The following is a 15320-nucleotide window of genomic DNA, read 5'->3' on the forward strand; positions in this document are numbered from 1 at the left end:
CAGACACCTTTTCCTGCACATGTGTGACTCGGGTGGAGATCATCTAATTTTACCGAGGTTCAATTTCATCCTTTCTAAAATGTAGATAATTTGTGTTCTAGTTTGATTTTTGTCACTTTGCTAAGATACCTTGAGCAAAACAAACTCTAGGGCTTCTTCAGCTTACAATCCAAGGTTACAGCCCGTTGTTTCAGAGAAGTCAACATCGCAGCGACTTAGTTATTAATCATGTTTCACCCAAAGCCAAGAGCATTTCTCAATGCTTCCACACCAGCTTCTAGCATTCAGGTCATGTTCTTGGCTCTTACACAGTTCATGACCCCAAGCCCAGGGAATGGTGCTGCTCACTGTGGGCTGAGTTTCCCCACATTGGCTAACACAACCAAGATTCCCACACAGACATGCCCATGGTCTAACTTGATGTAGCCAGCCCCTCACTGAGACTTATCTTTACCGGTGATTCTACGTTGTGCCAACACTGACAGCTAAAAACTAACATCGCAATTTGCTTTGAGAATTATGGAGACCACATTGAATCTGGAAGATCACTGTGATGCAGAGCCACAGGGACTGCCATTAACCTCCTGCTAACACCTGTCAACAGAGTAACAACAGCATGGAAATACATTCAGAGGGCTGGTGAGATAGGTCAGTGGGTAAAGCCACTTACTGCAAGGCATGGTAACCTTAGTCTGATCCTTGGGACCTACACTGTGAAGGGAAAGAATAGACTCCTGTAGTTGTTCCCTGACTGCCATGTATGTGCTATAGCAAGCTCCAGAGAGGGAGAGAGAGAGAGAGGAGAGAAGGAGAGAAGGAGAGAAGGAGAGAGAGAGAGAGAGAGAGAGAGAGAGAGAGAGAGAGAGAGAGAGAGAGAGAGAGAGAGATGTAATTAAACTTTTAAGTCCTTTAGAACAAATTGTTAGTAAAAATGGTATCCACTACCCTCCTAGGCATCCTCTACTATGGCCTGCCCCAGTGAATGGAAGAGATTGACTTCTCCTGGTGACACCTCTTTTTATTTTAAGAATGATGAGGGTAAACTCAATTGACTGGCTTGGTAGAGTGACAACAACTTCTGATGATCAAAACTGGCTTTGCAGGCTGGGAATGTAGCTCAGTTGGTGTGGAGTAATTACTTAGTATGTACAAAGCCTGGCTTTGATCCTCAGAGTCTCATGAATGCAAGTGTGGTCTTCCTGATGGTGTGTTACTGGGGGTTAAGTGGGCTTTGAGTGGTCAAGAGCCCACACTAGGCCCAGTCTGTCTGCCTCCTGCCTATCGATCGGGATGTAAGGTCTCAGCTCCAGCTCCAGTGCCATTCCTGCCTGCCTGTCACCATGCTTTCTGCCACTACGCCCATGTACTAATTCTCTACCTGCCTGACTGCTGCCGTCCTCCCCTCCATGATGCTCATGTACTAATTCTCTGAAACGGTAAGCAAACTTCCATCTTAAATGCTTTTCTTTCTGAGCTGCTTTGGTCATGATGCTTCTTCACAGCCGTAGAGTAGTGGCTAAGACAGCAGGGAACACAGGAGGCACAGAACAGGCACGATTTAAGGAGATGCCTACATGGCACAGGGGAAAAGCCTCCTTAAATTTCACCCAATGCTCTTGTTTGTCTCCTACTTCCCTTTCACCTAGTCCTGTGAGGTATGGAAGAGAAAGCTAGCACCTCTTCAGAGAAACCTGAGACTTCCCAAGGCAGACAAATTATCAAAGCTTTCCAAGAGACACATTGTCCTCAGAGTAGCAAGGAAGCATTTCAAAAGCAACACTGGACTCTGGATGACTGAATAATACTTGAAAATACTAAAAAAGAAGGAGAATTAAACATTGACGTTCCACAGTTGATGAAACTTTTAATAAATTAAGAATTCAAATTAAAAAAAATTTGGGAGGCAAGGAAAATCTGAAAATGTTTTCCCATAAAACAGACCAATTTTTCATGGAAGCATTCAAATAAAACTAGAAATAAATCAAGGCGAATGCCTGAGATTATATATATATATGTGTGTGTGTGTGTGTGTGTGTGTGTGTGTGTGTGTGTGTGTGTATTTCACAAAAAAAGACAAGAACTAAAGAATGAAAAAGTATTGTTTCTATGAAAATCCAGAACATACTATCGATAAAAATGGGCAGGCCTTGTGATTAGCTGTGACCAAAACGATGTGGCAGAAGGGCCATGATGAAGACACCCAGCATAAACCTCACTACATAAAGCTTTGCAGCTTCTGCTTTTTGTATTCTGGGAAACTTGGGTTGCCAAGTAGGAAGCCTTCCCACCTTGCTAAACAAACAACACAAAGAGACAACAGGAGAAGAGGACCAACTATCCTAGGGTGCCAGCTGAGTGTGATCCTGAAGTCTTCTTTGTCAACTGAATGCTACCACACAACACAGGCCCAGGTTACAGAACACTGGGCAAATAAGATGAGTCTCCTTTTAAACAGCTAATTTAAGGTAGCTTGTTATGAAGATATGGAAATAGAAATACACTGGATGAAAGTAAATTGTTGATTAAACGAATCACCTTGTGTCCTACTTTGCTTTCTACTCCTATGATAAAGACCATTACCAAAAGCCACTCGGGGAAGAGTTTATCAGTCAATCATGAGGGACGACAAGCCAGGACCATCTGCCCTGTGGTGGCAGTGCACTCAGTGTGCTGTGTTGGGCCCATCCTCACCAATCATTGATCAAGAAAATGCCCACAGGCTTGCTTACAGTCCAGTCTGATAGAGGCATTTTCTCTCTTGAGGTTCCCTTGTCTCAGACAACCCTCGCTTGTGTCAAGTTGGAAAAAACTAACCCAGCACACCTTGAAAACAGTGATCTAGATCCTTTCACACCTACAAAATAATGACTTCAGAAAGGATCCATTTTTTCGCAGGGGCCAATAAAGGAAGGAGGATGTCCCCTGATCTTCTGTAGATGGGCAGCTTCTACCCAGACAATATACTTAGTAAAATCACACAAGACTATTGGTCTCAACTGTGTGAACATGAAAGACTTTCTAGAGATTAACACAGTGGACAATATGTAAGTGTGAAAAGATGAGAGAGAGAGAGAGAGAGAGAGAGAGAGAGAGAGAGAGAGAGAGAGAGAGAGAGAGAGAATTGATTTAGGTTCTTGGTAATTATGCTGTACAAAAATTAAAATTAGGGCCTGGAAAGAGGATTTAGAGGTTAAGAGCACTTCCTGCTCTTTGAGGACCTGAGTTCATTCCCAGCATCCACGTGGTGACTTACAACTCTGTGTAGCTCCAGTTCAGGGATATATAAACGTGTGATGGTGCATATAAACTCGCATAACCAAACACATGTGACATAAATAAAACACACCTTTAAAAAAAAGAATTCAAGGGGGTTGGAAAGATGGCTCAGTGGTTAAGAGCACTTGCTGCTCTTCTATGGGACCTGAGCTTGGCTCCCAGTACCCGCGTCAGGAGGCTCCTAATCTCCCATAACTTCAACTCCGGGGTATCTGAGGACCCTGGAATCTATGGGTTCCCGCACTCACATGCCAACATGCAGGCAATCACATCATGCCTACACATAATTAAAAATAGTAAAAGGAAATCTAATTAAGATGGATATAACTAATTGTTTGAATAAAGTCTTATTAAATGAGAACTACAAACAAGTTAAAGTCCATGAAGAATGATTGAAATCCACTCTTAGAAACTTAATTTTAAAAGTTTTCTAAACAGCTTGGTATCTAGCCATTGATATTTTCACCAACAAAGCCAGGATTTATTCAAATATGCAATTTGCTCCTTACGTTGGTATGAATTTAGCACTTTTAGTTTGAGAACATTTTTAATGTTTCATGGCTACTTAGAAAACATCAATAAACATTTTCCTCTTGGAAACTGTACCCTTCTCAGTAGAATTCATTTGAGTCTTACATAAAAATGTAACAAATGTTAAAAACTGTAGCTCTTATTTTTGAATGTTTTAACTTTTTGAATGTTTTTATTTTAATTTTTTGTGTATATTGTGTGTATGCATGTGTGTATATTTGCATGTTTGTATGTGTTTGTGTGTGTGTTTGTGTATGTGTGTCAGTGTGAGTGTGTTTGTATGTGTGTGTCAGTGTGTATATGTGTACACATGTGTGTGTGTATATGTGTATGTATGTATGTTTGTGTATATGTGAAGATGAGTATTTCTGTATGTATATGTATGCGTGAGTGTGTGTGTGTGTGTGTGTGTGTGTGTGTGTGTGTGTGTGTGTGTAGGGGGTGGGGTACATATGTGTGCAGGTGTCTATGGAAGCCAGAGAAGGGTTTCAGGTTCCATGGGTGCTGAGGTTGCAGGTGGTTGTGAATGCAGGAGACAGATGCGGGAAGCTGAAGTCAGGCTCTTTGCAAGAGCAATACCTGCTCTTAACTGCTGAGCTGCCTCTCCAACTCCACTAGTGGTTTGAATGAAATCACCTCTGTGAGGCTCATACATCTGAATACTTGGTGCCCATTGGTGGAACTGTTTGGGAAGAATTAGTGGGTGTGGCCTTGTTGGAGGACGTTTGTCACTGGGGGGTTGGCTTTGAGTTATCAAAAGCGCAAGGCATTTCCAGCTCGCCTCTCTCAGCCTGTCGTGGTTGTCTCAACATGTGAGCTCTCAACTACTGCTCTAGCACCATGCTTGCCTGCTGCCATGCCCCCACCATGAGGGTGACGGACTCACCCTCTGAAAATGTCAGACGAATTCTTTCTTCTATAAATTGCCTTGGGATTGATTTCTCTTCACAGCAATAGAAAAGTAACTAAGATGCTCCATATGCCAGATTTAAAAATAAATAAATGAAGCAAGAAAGTGTATGCCTTGGTACAAAAGAAATAGCAAACTAAAATTCATCTTAGAAAAGTAATTTTACCACTGGACCAGATTCTGTAAGTCAAAGGAACGTTAAAATACAAGTAGTATGTTAGTAGCCAAGGTTTCCTTCCAATTTAAAGTGCCACCTTTCACCAACTAAATCAACTTTTCCAAATTACAAAGTTTTATTATATAAGTCCAACTGTGACTGGTTCGTGCAGGGACTCGGACATGAGGAAGCCTGGCCATTTGTTAGCTCGCTGTGGATGGCAGCCAGGAAACTATGTGGTGGCATGAGACGGAAAGGGCACTTGCATTGTTAGCACAAGACAGCATTGCCGAAATGCCAAAGATGAGAAGCAATTAAGTGGGCTAATGGAATGGAATGAGGTGAGGTGACTTTTCATTGGCCTCAGCACATGCTGGTTTAGTTTGTATGCTATAAAAGATTGGCAACACAGCTGGATTTTACTCAGCCTAAAATGTTACAGCAGAATATTTAAAAAATGATAATTTTAATCTAATATCAAAACACCACCTATATAGGAATTATTTCAGGGTAATGTTGAGGCTTTTTCTTTGTTACATTATGACTTTGAATTATTGAGTAATATGTAGTATTCATCTAAAGAGATATAGTCATTAGTTTAGAATTTGAGACTGCATATTCATTTTTGTTAAATATTCTTTATTTAACCAAATAAAGCTCTTTCTCGGGTTTGGTCGTTATACTAAAAGACAACTGTGCAGGTTATAATAATGAACTCAGTAATGGGGAATATCCATAGAAGAGTGAGAGGGAGGGGGCAAGAGAAAAGAGGACAGACAAACAGACAGACAGACAGACAGACACACACACACACACACACAGAGAGAGAGAGAGAGAGAGACAGACAGACAGACAGAGACAGACAGAGACAGAGACAGAGAGAGACAGAGAGAGACAGAGAGACAGAGACAGAGACAGACAAAGACAGAGAGAGAGATAGAGAGACAGAGACATCCAAAGAGAGTGAGCGAGCGAGAGACAGACAAAGATAGAGACAGAGACAGACAGACAGAGAAAGACAGACAAACAAAAATATGACATATTTTAAAAACCAAACTCTGAGTACCTAACAGTACAATGCAATGATTAAATGGTTAATAGCTTAAATAAGCCACAATTTATTATTATTATTATTATTATTATTATTATTATTATTGTTGTTGTTGTTGTTGTTGTTAATTATTGTTGTTGTTGCTGTTGTTGTTATATAAGCTTATATATTATATATATAAAGTTCTTATGTTATTATATAACATAAATGTTGTTTTGTTCTAGTGCCCATCTTACTTCATTAGAATCTTATCTACAATCTTAGCTAAATATAAGGTTTTGTTCATTTATGAGCCTTCCTCTCCTTCTTAGTGTTCAGATGCCAGTGCCCCTGAAGAAGGTGTTCAGTGCTCAAGCCACACAAACGGACCAGGTTCTGCAGATGTGAGCTCATTGTGCACATACACGAAAATCAGCGTTGCTTGAGTTCACACGAATGTTTCATAAATGGTGATTTTTCATGGAAAGTTTGCGGATCTTCTCTTCATAACTGTTGTTTTGCTATTTCGTGGTATGCAGGGATGTGTCTTTCCCTTCAAATCTGGATACACTTAGTGGGCCCTTTCAATGCCTTTTTAAGGGAGATTTTCTTACCATTTTACAGGCTGGGCAGAGGCTAGTTACAAGCACAGACAATGGAGCCACCTACCTGGGTTAGAATGCTGATTATCTACTGTGTGGCCTTTAGCAACTTACTTAACTCTGCGCTAGCTAAGGATGCCATCCTGAAAAGTGCTGCTCTAGTGTATTAATTTTTGTTAATAGAGCCTGAAGGGCGGTAGACAGTATGGAAATCAGTATGGAGGTGTCAGGGAAATTAAAAACGGAGCTGTCATAAGACCCAGCTGTACCACACTTGAGCGTTCATCCAAAGTTCTCTGAATCAGCACACCACAGAGACGCTGGCATGTCCATGCTTTTTTTTTTTTTTGCATTTTTACAATAATCAGGAATAACATATCCTATTTAGCTATCTACAGATGGAAGCATTGATGAAGGTGTGGTTCATATGCACAAAGGAACATTATACAGATGTAAGAAATGAAATCATGACATTTGTGGGAAAATGGGTGGTATAGAAATCATTACATAAAATAAACCAAGCTTAGGAAGACAAATGTTATGTGCTTTCTTTCATACAAGTAACCCAAATTTAAAATATTTATGTGCATGAGTGAGTGAATATGTAGATCAAAAAATTAGAAAGGAGGTTGTGAAAGAAGAGATCTTAAGGGACGGAGTGGAGAAGGTAGTGCAAAGATTGAAAGCAGAAGATGGGGGCTATTTGGGAGAAAGAGGACTGGCCAGGGGGCGTGCAGAGGGGAGGAGGGAAGTGGCCAGGGGGCGTGCAGAGGGGAGGAGGGAAGTGGCCAGGGGGCGTGCAGAGGGGAGGAGGGAAGTGGCCAGGGGGCGTGCAGAGGGGAGGAGGGAAGTGGCCAGGGGGCGTGCAGAGGGGAGGAGGGAAGTGGCCAGAGGGCGTGCAGAGGGGAGGAGGGAAGCGATGAAGACGAATTAGAACAAAGCAGCATAATGAAACCCTCTGTGTGGATGGATGTAAGAAAAACATTCGGAGCATCCTTACACAGGTTGTTAAATACTGTCAGATCTAAAATGATTTTTACCAGGCAATGTCATTATAGTAAACTGAGTCACATTTTATTGAAACGACAGTGCTAAGAAGAGTCAACAAAAAGATTCCTTTTAGAAAGTATTAATGTTCCGACCTCTGTGATTTGGTGAGTCTAGTCAAAGATACATAGGTCAGCTGGACTGAAGGTCACAGCATTAGAAAATAGAAAATGATTGTATGAGAAGGAGATAAAACTCCAGTGTAAGCAGGTCCTGCTTGTAGCAGACGGAAAGCCTCATTCTCACTGTCACTCCAGGAGCTGGGGCCAGGCGGTGTCTTACAGGGCAGTCTCCCGTCTCCACCCAGTTAACTGTCCTGGACCTCGGTGCAATTCTATTTTTTTTCTTCTGTCCATTAATGATTAAGAATAGGATAAGGACCAGAATGATTTTCCAAAATAACCAGTGTGATAGTCATGTGTGATCATAGTGATCAATCATTTTCTATTTTCTAGTGCCATGACCTTCAGTCTACCTGACCTACGTATCTCCAGCTACGCTGACCAAAGCACAGAGTCCAGAGCATTAATAGTTTCTTCTTTCTTTCTTTCTTTCTTTCTTTCTTTCTTTCTTTCTTTTCTTTCTTTCTCTCTCTCATTTTTTGAGACAGGGTTTCCCTGTGCAGCCCTGACTGTCTTGGACTCGCTTTGTAGATCTTGCTGGCCTTGAGCTCATAGAGATCTGCTTGCCTCTGCCTTCTGAGTCCTGGGATTAAAGGAGTGTGCCAAAACGTCTGGTTTTTTTTTTTTTTTGTATTAATGGTTTCTAAAAGGAATCTATTGTTAACTTCTTTTAGCATTGTGGTTTTAATAAAATGTGACTCAGTTAATTATAATGACATTGCCAGGTAAAATAATTTTATATCTGAAAATATTTAATGATTTCTGTATTATTATTTCCCAAGTTATATATATATTTCCAAGTTATATAATTTAAGCCATGATATAAAATAAGAGTGAGATGATAAAAGTCAGGAAGACATTTTTGGAAATCATTATGCTTTTTCTTAGAATAAGGTTATTCTACAGGTCAATTTTTAAATTTGATTTTTAAATTCATGCATCATAAAACTTATTTGACTATTTTCTCTTCTTTTAAAAAAGCATGATCTATAAAGATCATTAACAATTAGCATCTTGTTTTCCTTTTCTGTTTCTGTGACAAAATACTCTGATGTAAAGCAACTTAAGAGAAAAAGGGTTCATTTGGTCTATAGTTCTGGAGAAATAGAGCCCATCACAGCAGGGAAGGCATGCTGGCAGATGTCTGAAACTGGCCAGTCACACTGCCGTGACAGTGAGGAGGCAGAGAGAGAACAAGAAGTGGGTTGGACTGTCCTGCGTGTAGAGGAGTGTGCACCTTAAAGACTCTACAAACACATTCCTGGCTGGGGATTGAGTGTGCAGGCTTACGAGGGACGTTCCACAACCACAGCGATCAGTGCCCCGCAGCGTATGCTTTCAGATACTGCCACTTAGGGTCAGGTGCTATCTTAGTAGACACAGTTTTTAGAATTTGATGGGAAAACTGAGCAGACTGCTCCTACATTTCTGACCTGGGAGCAGGTGCAATCAATGATCAGTATAGTGTCTGGAGATAGGATATCCACTGGGAAGAAATAACAAGCATTCAGAGGGCTGTCTATGTATTTTCAACTTCTGTAGAGATGTCATTTTCTCAGAAGGGGCCCCACACACTGACTAAGTCTTAATTTAATAGCAAGAAGAGTGAGTAATAAAGTTTTAAAACGGATCGCCTTACCTATTCCAGAAGAAGGCTTTTGCATGCTGCTGTGTTTGACTGGGGAAACCAGTGGGCATGCTGGCTTTTGGAAGTCACTCCGCTGGGTGCTCTTGGTGTCATAAGATGGTTGGAAAACATGTTTTGGTGCTTCACTATGTAACCACCATTTTCTCTTCACAGGAAAAAAAAATGAAAATGTGCTGTCAAATTATGATGGAAAATTTCACTTGATGGTTAATGATTTAATATAACAAGGTATTAGTCTAGAATTAAAATACTATTCACCCTGTGCATGTGTAGTGTGTGTCTAAGGTGTATTTGTACATGTGGAGGGTGTGACATTGTGTGTCTTCCTCAGTTGCACTTCTGTTTTGCTTAGTAAGACAGGGTCTACCAACAAACCTGGAGTTTACCAATCCTGCGATATGCTGGCTGCCTCCTGAGCTCCAGAGATCTGCCTATCTCGGCTGCTTCCTCCTCCTCCTTTCCCACCCTGACCCAATCGTCTTGGTGTCACAGGCATTTCCATCCTGGAGATCCAAGCTCAGGTTCTCATGGTGACACACACTTTATGGAGACTGCCCACTAGGATTCTTTTTTCCTTTCTTTTTTTAATAATCCATGAGGTTTATTAAATGAGCATGGGGAGAGAAGGAAAGGAGGAGGGGTACGAGAGAGAGAGAGAGAGAGAGAGAGAGAGAGAGAGAGGGAGGGAGACAAAGAGAAATGAGGAGGGAGAAAGGTGAGAGAAGAGAGAGAAAGAGGGTAAGAGGTAAGAGAGAGAGAAAGGGAATAAGAGCTGGGATTCTTAAATATAGGAATAAATATTTTCACAAAGACATTAACTTATAAGTGGCATCTAAGATTGGTCATATATTTTAGCTAAAATATATCTGCTCAATTACTATACTACCTTCTAGTAACAAAGCCATTAAAATGAATACAGTAGTTATATTTCTATGCTATATATTTATTTTATTTATAGACCACACACATATGTTAACATGATTTAATCTAAAATTATGTCCTATTCTTTTTATTATAGCATAACAAATGATGTATTATCTAAAATGATATTTTGCAAAGTTGTTACTCCATGATCCACTCCACATCATGACATGCATTTTACATACTACAAAACATGTAATGCTACATGTATGTAAAAGTGAAATATAACTGCAATGACAATTTTGTTAAGACTATTTCAGGATACTCAGTCTATTTTACTGCTTTCTCTTCTATTTTGTGTCACACTTCTAAGCACAACACACATTGGCTTTTAATTCATAAACCTGTACTGTTGACTCAAAAAACAACAACAACAACAACAACAAAACAAACTGCCAAAAAAAAAAAACCTGCCCTAAGGGGAATTATCTCCAATGTTACTGAAATGTCAGTAGAGAAGAGAATTGATAGGTTCTTAGCATCTATAACCATTCAACCCTTAGCAACTGAGAAAGCAACGAACTGTTATTCAACTCGACGAAAACACTAATGCTGATCAAGGAGAGGCCTTGAAGGAAGGCAACTCCACACCTGGAATGTTGGGGTCTGACTACGCACCATTATGATCTTGGGCATAAGATAGTAAATGTTGGACTGCTGACATGGCTCAGGGTGTGAAAACACGCTCCACGAGAAAATGTGCCCCCCCCACCCCCGTGATCCTGTTTGGGGAGGCTTAGGAGGGGCTACCTTACTGGAGCTCTGCCTGTTTGCTCCTCCTGTGTTGTGTTCTCCTGCTCCTGCTGCCATGCCTGACGTGTGATTGACGCCCTGCTTCCCTGCCTACAATACACTCTTAATACCTTTGAAACCATAAGCCAAAATAAACCCTTTCATAAGTGACTTTCGGTTGTGGTGTTTTGTCACAGCAACAGAACAGTAACTAATAAAGCAGGCGTAGGAACGTGAGTCCGATCCCCAGAACCCCCAATAGGGGGCTAGAACTGTCTCCTCAAGATGTCCTCTGACCTCCACACATGCACTGCAGCACTCTAACCTGCTCACACATAGAAGCAGTAAAAATAAAGTACATGTCTTTAAAAATAAAACCGCTATGAGTCTATACTAAAAGATGTCTATAATGTTTTATGCAGATTGAGTATGTAAATTACTGACAGTTGAGGCTCCATTGATGCACACAGGAAGAGGCATTCTCAGGTCCCTCCCACAGAGCTGCACAGGGACTCTGCTCTTAAATGAGTTTAGCATCTAAAAGGACAAGCATGTGGGGGGTGGGGCACGTGTGTACTGTATGATATTGGCTCAACTTGACAGATTGTTGAGAAGTTTAGAAATAGGATAAAACTGTGAAAATGCCAAAGACAGCAAAAATCCTATTTTGTGTGTGTGGGGGTGGGGTGGGGTGGGGGTGGGGGAGCAAGAAATGATGGACGGCTAGCCATACTGGAGGAGAGAGCTGTTCTGAGCTAAAGGCGCTGCTCCTAAGCTCCAAGTGGTGCAAGGTGGCATGCACACTTACCCGAGCATTAGAAACTGAACAGGACACAAAGGGAGCAGATCTCAGTGTGTCAAATCAGCTTCAACAACTTGCAGGCAAGAGTAATGAAATAACAGGCAGTTGTAAGCGCGTTTCACAGTGAGTGAGGAACTAGGACATTCAGGACAATAGGCTGAAGCTGACTGAAGTCCTAGATTTCCAGAATGAGCTGGAACAAGGATTTTTAAGTTAAGACTACTAGGTAGAGGTCTTAAGAAAATTCTAGAACAGATTACTAAGCAGATGGTGCCTTCTCACTATCTGGCTAAAAATAGTCATTTGCTACTGGGTCTTGGACAGCCTGCTTTCTCATAGCTCTTCTCCACTTCACGATATGGCAGTGCTTGTTATGCCCAAGCTAGAACATAAATGCCTTTTTCACTTACTTTAAGCACAATTCTGAGGTGGGCGTATCCCTTTATAGGTTAGAAATGTATAGCAAGATTAAGAAATGCTTCCAGGTATAGCACTGGCCACCAACCTCCAGCCACCCTGGATTCTGTGCCCTGTGCTTATTCCCAACACAGCTAAGGGGGATAAGCACAGGGTTGATCATGTCATCTCAAAGTACTAAATGTCTTATCTGTGCTGTGGAGCTGGACGTCCACGGATGAGGTAATTCATAATGTGTGTAAGTTCATTGCTTTCAATTCCAGAGCCTATGAAGTATAATAAACAGACAGACTGGCTCCGGTAGGTGTGGCAACTTTAGTTTCAGCAGGAGTCTCCATTTCTCCAGGAGGGAGGGGTGGAAGGGAAAAGAAAGGCCTGATCACGCCAGCCTTGCCCTTTTAGGGCAGAACTGAGCCCACCCACCAGGACAGTACCTTCAAGGCCTAGGTCTCACCTCTTAACCCCGGCAGTGACATTTAAATTTCAACATACATTTTAGAGGAGATAGACTTTGAAACTGTAACTGTAACTGCCCTGAGGGAGCTTTCTTATATTATGATTGTAAGGCATATACCTATATCGTCCACTGTTGGTGAGCAGAAACTTATTTTGCTGGTACTCAAGTAACTGGAAAAGTGACTACGGGCAAGGGAGCCGTTAGAGGATGCCTGGGCCTTCATGCTTCCCCCGGAGGATAATGTAACCAGAGATCTTGAGTTCCCCTTCAAGCAAAGCTCTTTAAGAATTTTACCAAAATTATCTCTTCAACTTCACAAGTATAAAGGAAATAATAAACACTTTTTCTTAAAGTCTGATTAGTGAATTAGGATTCCGTGGTTAGAGCACTTTCATGAATAGTAAACACATCTTCTCTTCAGTGGCACCCTTGTTACTTTCCTTCTGGGGCTCTCTTCCTCATGCCTGTGAAGTGTTGTCATGAGAACACGTGTGCACCCATGTATGTGTGCATGCCTTTTGATTTAAGTGTTTCCTCACAAGATGCTATGAGATTATTGAAATAGAGGTTTGCTGTCCTCTTACCTCACTCTCAGGTGACAGGTTAATAGAAGTCACTGTTCCATGGCCCACTGTAATGTTGCACTGATTGGCTTTGACATGGAAATTATTTTATGGCAAAATAAACCAAACCAGGAAAAGTGGCAGAGCTTTGGAGGGCAGGATACCCCCTTCCCTCTCCTTCTCCCTCATCCTCTATCTCCTGTCTTTGTCTCTTATTCCTGCCCTGTAAATGTTGTTTTTATTTCCTCACATGAGGGCATGAGAAGAGAGCTGTACCCAAGCTTTACTCATATATGGCTTCGGCTGAGCCCAGAACGCTTTCATCTAACTATCCCTAAGCCTAGGCCTGGAAGCTTCTGGCCTTTACGTAATATAATCTTCTACAAGCCCAGACCTTGAAGACTTCAGCTTCTAGCCTTCATCGGCTAACCTAGGCCTAGAATGTTTTCAGTCTCTGAGACTTATTGCTGAATAAACTCACCCTTTCCAGCTTTTTCTGCCTGGTTCAATTCAGCTGTTCTGGCTCAAATTCCTCTCCAAGCTGACTGTTTCAAAGTGCTTTTTTTTTTTTTTTTTTTTTTTTTTGGCTTCTGGTTGAATTGTTCTGCTTGGAAAAACTGCACCTAAACTCCACAAACAAAATTCCATGAATTCAACTGAACTGAACTGCACAGAACTGTACTGTAATGTCTCCACAAACTACTGTATTCCTGTACTGTGCGCTGCTCCTCCACTGTACCGCACCATCTGTTCCCTCTCTGCCTGCTCTTAAGTAGCCTCTCTCTCATGAGAGTTGGGCATATCCTATCTCTATCTCTGACTCATTCAGGCAAATCTTTCTCTGATTCATCAGTTTGCCCCTCAATTAGACATCACTGTTTGGGATTAAAGGTGTGTACTAAAGTCCTATCTGTTTTCCAGCCAGAGGGATTAAAGGTGTGTATTATCGCTGGATCATACAGACCCAGGTCATTGGGTGTGGTCCTTTGCCATGTTGCTGGATTAAAATTCCTCTATATTGCCCTTTGTCCCTCTAGGGAAAATAAATCTCCTTTGAGCTAAGAACTTGGTTTTGGTGGTCCTGGACTGATACTTTTCCTTTCAGTATCAATATTTAGAAATTAAAAATAATGTTTACCAACAGCAGCAGTGAACCAATTTCTAGCACCCCCAATTTTATGTCTTTAGAAAGAACTGTATATATGATCCTTTCCTTTAAAAATCTTGTAAACCAATAAAACTCAGTGCTAGGTGTGGTAAGACATATCTGGAATCCCAGCAGTCAGGAATCTGAGGCAGGAGAACTTTAGGATCAAGGTTTAGGTTACCTATATAGAGAGTACTATCCTACCTAGGGGCCCAACCAAACTAACCAACAAGCCAAAGAAAATATAAAGTCAAACAACTGGTGTTGAGTTCTCAGTGTACTATCATACCAGCAAAGAACAGTTAAAATATTTAGGCAGCTTAATTTTATTTTAAAGCCAGAATTACTATATTTTAATTAAGCTAACTTTTAAAATGAAATGTTCTCTTGAATAAGAGAACAAAGTTTACATACATGTGAAATCAAATTGGGCATTTTTTAGGTTCTTGGAAGTGAGTGCATTTGCACATTCATTGTTGCTTTCATTTTGTTTTTGAAATATGAATATTCCCTTTACTGTGCTCGCCAATCCCTCTTTTATAGTGGAACATTTACCTCATCTGTGTTTTACGGCACTTCAGACTCACTTTGCTTGGTTCTTAATGGTCTAGTACCAACAAACATGAGTGTACATCAGTTGTCAGCTACCCTCACTGACAGCAGTTCTTAGTTTTTGTTGTTGTTCACAATACCTATAAACCAGAGTAAATTACTTGGGATTAGGCTTTAAAGCTTCTACCTGTCTCCTTTCTATTTTCTGAACCAGTTTCTTTCTCTTAATGACTCCACTGTAGGGAAAGATGGCTTAAATTCAACACTGAATGGTAGATGGCATCAGTATGGAGGGTTCGTCCAGACAATCTCCATTTAAATGTGATGTGAAAGCAGAACGCCACCTAACCAGAGATGGGAGAGAAATGGAGCAGGGTGAGGTGTATGAAACCACTCAGATGGCACA

General features: G+C 41.1%; 2 protein-coding genes across 2 annotated transcripts in view; one reads left to right on the forward strand and one right to left on the reverse strand.

Moving 5' to 3' along the window:
* Positions 1-15320, forward strand: part of LOC311607271 (uncharacterized protein) — a gene marked incomplete at its 5' end in the record, with an annotated part of 210828 nt that overhangs the window by 113202 nt on the left and 82306 nt on the right. The gene's annotated exons all lie outside the window — the stretch shown is intronic.
* Positions 1-15320, reverse strand: part of CIMIP6 (ciliary microtubule inner protein 6) — a 33632-nt gene that overhangs the window by 4402 nt on the left and 13910 nt on the right. Inside the window, exon 3 of the mRNA XM_084800106.1 lies at positions 9315-9468. Within this exon, the coding sequence (XP_084656232.1) occupies positions 9315-9468 (154 nt within the window). The remainder of the gene's footprint in view (positions 1-9314; positions 9469-15320) is intronic.

Source organism: Acomys minous (assembly GCF_964271855.1).
Source record: "Acomys minous genome assembly, chromosome: 10".
Classification (NCBI taxonomy): domain Eukaryota; kingdom Metazoa; phylum Chordata; class Mammalia; order Rodentia; family Muridae; genus Acomys; species Acomys minous.